This window comes from Citrus sinensis, chromosome 6 (assembly GCF_022201045.2).
Source record: "Citrus sinensis cultivar Valencia sweet orange chromosome 6, DVS_A1.0, whole genome shotgun sequence".
Taxonomy (NCBI): Eukaryota; Viridiplantae; Streptophyta; class Magnoliopsida; order Sapindales; family Rutaceae; genus Citrus; species Citrus sinensis.
This window is the reverse complement of record NC_068561.1, coordinates 24568796-24572305: the sequence shown is the minus strand read 5'-3', so window position 1 is coordinate 24572305 and position 3510 is coordinate 24568796. Positions and strand designations below refer to the sequence as shown.

The following is a 3510-nucleotide window of genomic DNA, read 5'->3' as shown; positions in this document are numbered from 1 at the left end:
TAAATCGAGAAGTAGTGTTTGCACCAAAAAATTTATAAGTTCGACAAATTACAGATAGAGATATGCAAATAATCCAATTCAATTCAATCCAAGCCGAATTGATTCAAAAAAATTTAGATTTGGATCGGATTAGATAACATAACCTGCTATTTTACCCAATCTAATCCAATCCGAAAAGCACCGCAGTTGGTACTCGGTAGTATTGCCAACTCACAAATGCAATCGCGTGAAGCCAAGCCACCACGAGTATGCGACGTGCCGACACGATTTGTTGCCACTTGCTTCACCGGCCATCGCGACTGCTTCTGCAAGTTGCTCCACCCCGACCGACAGCCATCATTACCAAGTTCCTCTAACCCGAATTTTCCATGGTATATTGCTATATTATATTAAATAATTATAAAGGGGTTTATTGTTAGATATATTGATGTGTCAAATCACGGTGCAATTGCAATCACCAAAGTTTATGAAATTGAATGCAATTTCTAGATGAGAACAAGAAACAAAAGAAGAGTTGAGAAAGTCCGTAAGAAGAAGAAACAAAGTTTATTGATGTCTTATTCCTAACCTGATTGGATCGAATTACATGTTTGGGTTGAGTTCCAATGACCTTTTTCCCAACTCGATCAACCCAATATCCAATCCAATTGATTCAAACTCAATCAAAACCCGAATTTACCTACCCTTAGTTACAGGCTTAAACCAAACTAAAGATGATCTCATCTTAACTCAGGCATGGAGTAGGTGAGGCTTATTAAATCCTGAATACACATGTCCGCATTCAGTTCTGATTCTATGTTTCTTGCATGTACTGATGCTACATTCCAAAGATTTATTTGCCACGGGATAGGATATGTATGCTCAAAATATCTTTAATTCTTCTTCTTATTATCTTGAGAAGCAAAATTGAAAATAGTTCGTGACAAATTCAGATTTTATCAAATTACAAGCGCACTTCTGTCAAATTATAGGCGCACTTCTGTGACCAAGTCACCAACAGTTATCTCACTAGATATTGAAAAAAAAAATGCATAATCTCTCAACAATCATTGACTACTTAAGCACAAACCAGACCCAAAGTTACAATCAAGTGTAAAATTAAAATTTCTTAACAAGGACAAAGCAATAATCTTGATTCGAATGCATAAAACCTAAATGGAAAAGCAGTAACAACACGGAAGGGATGGATCCATTGCATAAATACAATCCTCAACTACAGCTCCAGTGCTCTAGTGGATTGCAGGGTTTAACTACAAATTTTAAGTTCGGTTCTAAACTTCCGTTCATGTCAAAGCTATACAGTACAGCAACTAATATTACAATTGCAGTCTCTGTCAGACATCAGTGAGCTTAAATTGCCGTAATGTAATCCTTAGTTTTCATCACAAGGGCATGAAATCATATGGTCATCAGGAAGGAAGACGAATACACTCTACCATCTACCTTGTCATGTCCAGGGTACGAAGAAAAAGAGTCCAATATCTAGAGTTTAATCTCCATGCAAAAGGTCACTCACAATATGACATGCATCCACGCTGCGCCAGGTAGCTACAAGAGATGCCATTTATGAGAATTTTACCAATCTTGTAGCGCGCTCCTTCCTTCAAATGACAGAAAAAAATGAAAATGTGCTAATACAAAAACAACTGCCACTGCCTTATTGATGGTTTTGCAGTCCCTAGTTCCACCAATAGCTATCAGAATGCAGAACAGAAACAAGAATGACAGGTGAATTAATTATACTACAAAAAGAACAATAAGCTGTCATAATTGAAAGCTAGGCTTCATTAAGGAAACCATCTAGTGATCAAACAAAAAACCTCACCTCACTCCACCTAAGACATTAAAAACACTTATTTTGATTTTTATTTAACTTAAAATCTCAGCATCTGCTTGCCTCAATAGAAAGAAAAATGCTTCATCTCCACGGGGCCGCTATCCCAAACTAAATTAATGGTTCGAGACTAAAAGCTGAGATCTATGATAATGCCGTACTTTTGAAATTAATCAACGGTTGACATAACACATCAGAATTCATATACAAAACAGAAGATTTTCAATCCATTGCAGCCACTTCTAAAATGCATTAACTAAAGAATATTTCGGAGAAACATACAAACAACATACAATTAATTGCAAGTAGATAAAAGTTAATTTATAACAATATCTTTGCTCTATCAGATTTGTTAGGCAAGTCAAAGTACATTCCTAATCAACTAAATAAACCCTTGTATCAACGCCAACTCAACAATATCTGAACCTAACTACTTAAGGTCTATGATAAGAATGTTCCAAATAGTAGTATTACAGTTCTGCCACATTATTTTCAGTTTAGCACAATAATCTGAAATTTGCTAAGCCCAAAATTAACATTCAAAGCCACCATTGCAGTAGCAAATAACATCAGCAGCAGCTTTCCCGCAGATCACCACTCTGCCACCAGAACTTAAGCAAAACGAGAAAAATGTTTAAAGAAAAAACCTGCAATGTCTTAAAAACCACATTTGAGTACCTTGAACCATCACAAAGAAGCTTTGAAAGAGTCCACAAACCCACTACTGAGCAGCCTCTCCACATACTTGCCTAATATATCAACCTCCAGGTTCACTTTTTGCCCCACTTTCTTCAAAGGAATAACAACTTTCTGCTGCGTATACGCCACAAGCATGAAGTTAAAACACTCCTCCTCATCAAACACATCCACCACCGTTAAACTAGTACCATCGATGGCTATAAACCCTTTAGGGACTATATACTTCAATAAACTTTTATCTGTTTTCACTTTAATCCACAAAGAATCCTCTTCAGGCTCCATTGACACAATCACCCCCGTGCCATCCACATGCCCCTGCACAAAATGCCCGCCCATACGACTCGTCGGCTGTACTGCCCTCTCCAAATTCACCAACGAACCCGGTTGCAATTCAATCAAAGAAGTCTTTCTCAAAGTCTCAGGCGATAATCCAACGGTAAAATCTTCCAATTGGGTACCAAATTCCGTAACAGTGAGACACGTTCCATTAACAGCAATGCTGTCGCCTAAGTGGACGCCTTCAAGAACAGTTTTCGCACGTATTTTCATGACGAATCCGCCGTCGTTGGAAGCACCCAGCTGCTCGATTTCCCCCATTTCTTCGACGATCCCGGTGAAAAGGCAGCGGATCATCCGGTTGTGAAACTGGGTTCCAGATTTGAATTTGGGTTTGGGTATGGTGGTGAGGTGAGAGAGAGAGCTGGGTTTGAAATAGGGGTTGAATTTGAGGTAAGATTTTGAAGGGATCGTTAGGAAATTGGATACTAGGGTTTTAGGGGGATAGGATTCTGGGATTTTGAAGGAGGGTGTGAGAGAGAATTTAGCTGAAGCAGCCATTTTTTTTCGTTGTTTGATATTTCTTACAAAACCCCTAAACCGTAATTTTCTTTTCTTTTGCAGAGCAAGAGTACAGAGCTTGTAAGTTGTAACGACGTGGTTCGTTCGAATAAATTTTTCAACTCCTTGGCACTCGGCAG

General features: G+C 38.4%; 1 protein-coding gene across 3 annotated transcripts; it reads right to left on the bottom strand.

The window, feature by feature from the left end:
• LOC102620733 (riboflavin synthase) lies at positions 1-3510 on the bottom strand. 3 transcript variants are annotated; one of them, XM_006482388.4, is made up of 2 exons: positions 2513-3510; positions 1-1601 (listed from the first exon to the last, which is right to left on the bottom strand). In XM_006482388.4, exon 1 carries the CDS (start codon positions 3368-3370, stop codon positions 2522-2524), a length of 849 nt encoding a protein of 282 aa, XP_006482451.1. In that variant the 5' UTR covers positions 3371-3510; the 3' UTR covers positions 1-1601; positions 2513-2521. The 3 variants fall into 3 exon arrangements, with proteins under 3 accessions (XP_006482451.1, XP_006482452.1, XP_052299555.1); XM_006482389.4 differs by having other exon boundaries at positions 1-1548; XM_052443595.1 differs by lacking the exon at positions 1-1601 and adding an exon at positions 1680-1694.

Coding starts and splice junctions, on each gene's coding strand:
- LOC102620733 (XM_006482388.4), bottom strand. CDS start 3,370: ATGGCTGCTTCAGCTAAATTCTCTCTCACACCCTCCTTCAAAATCCCA.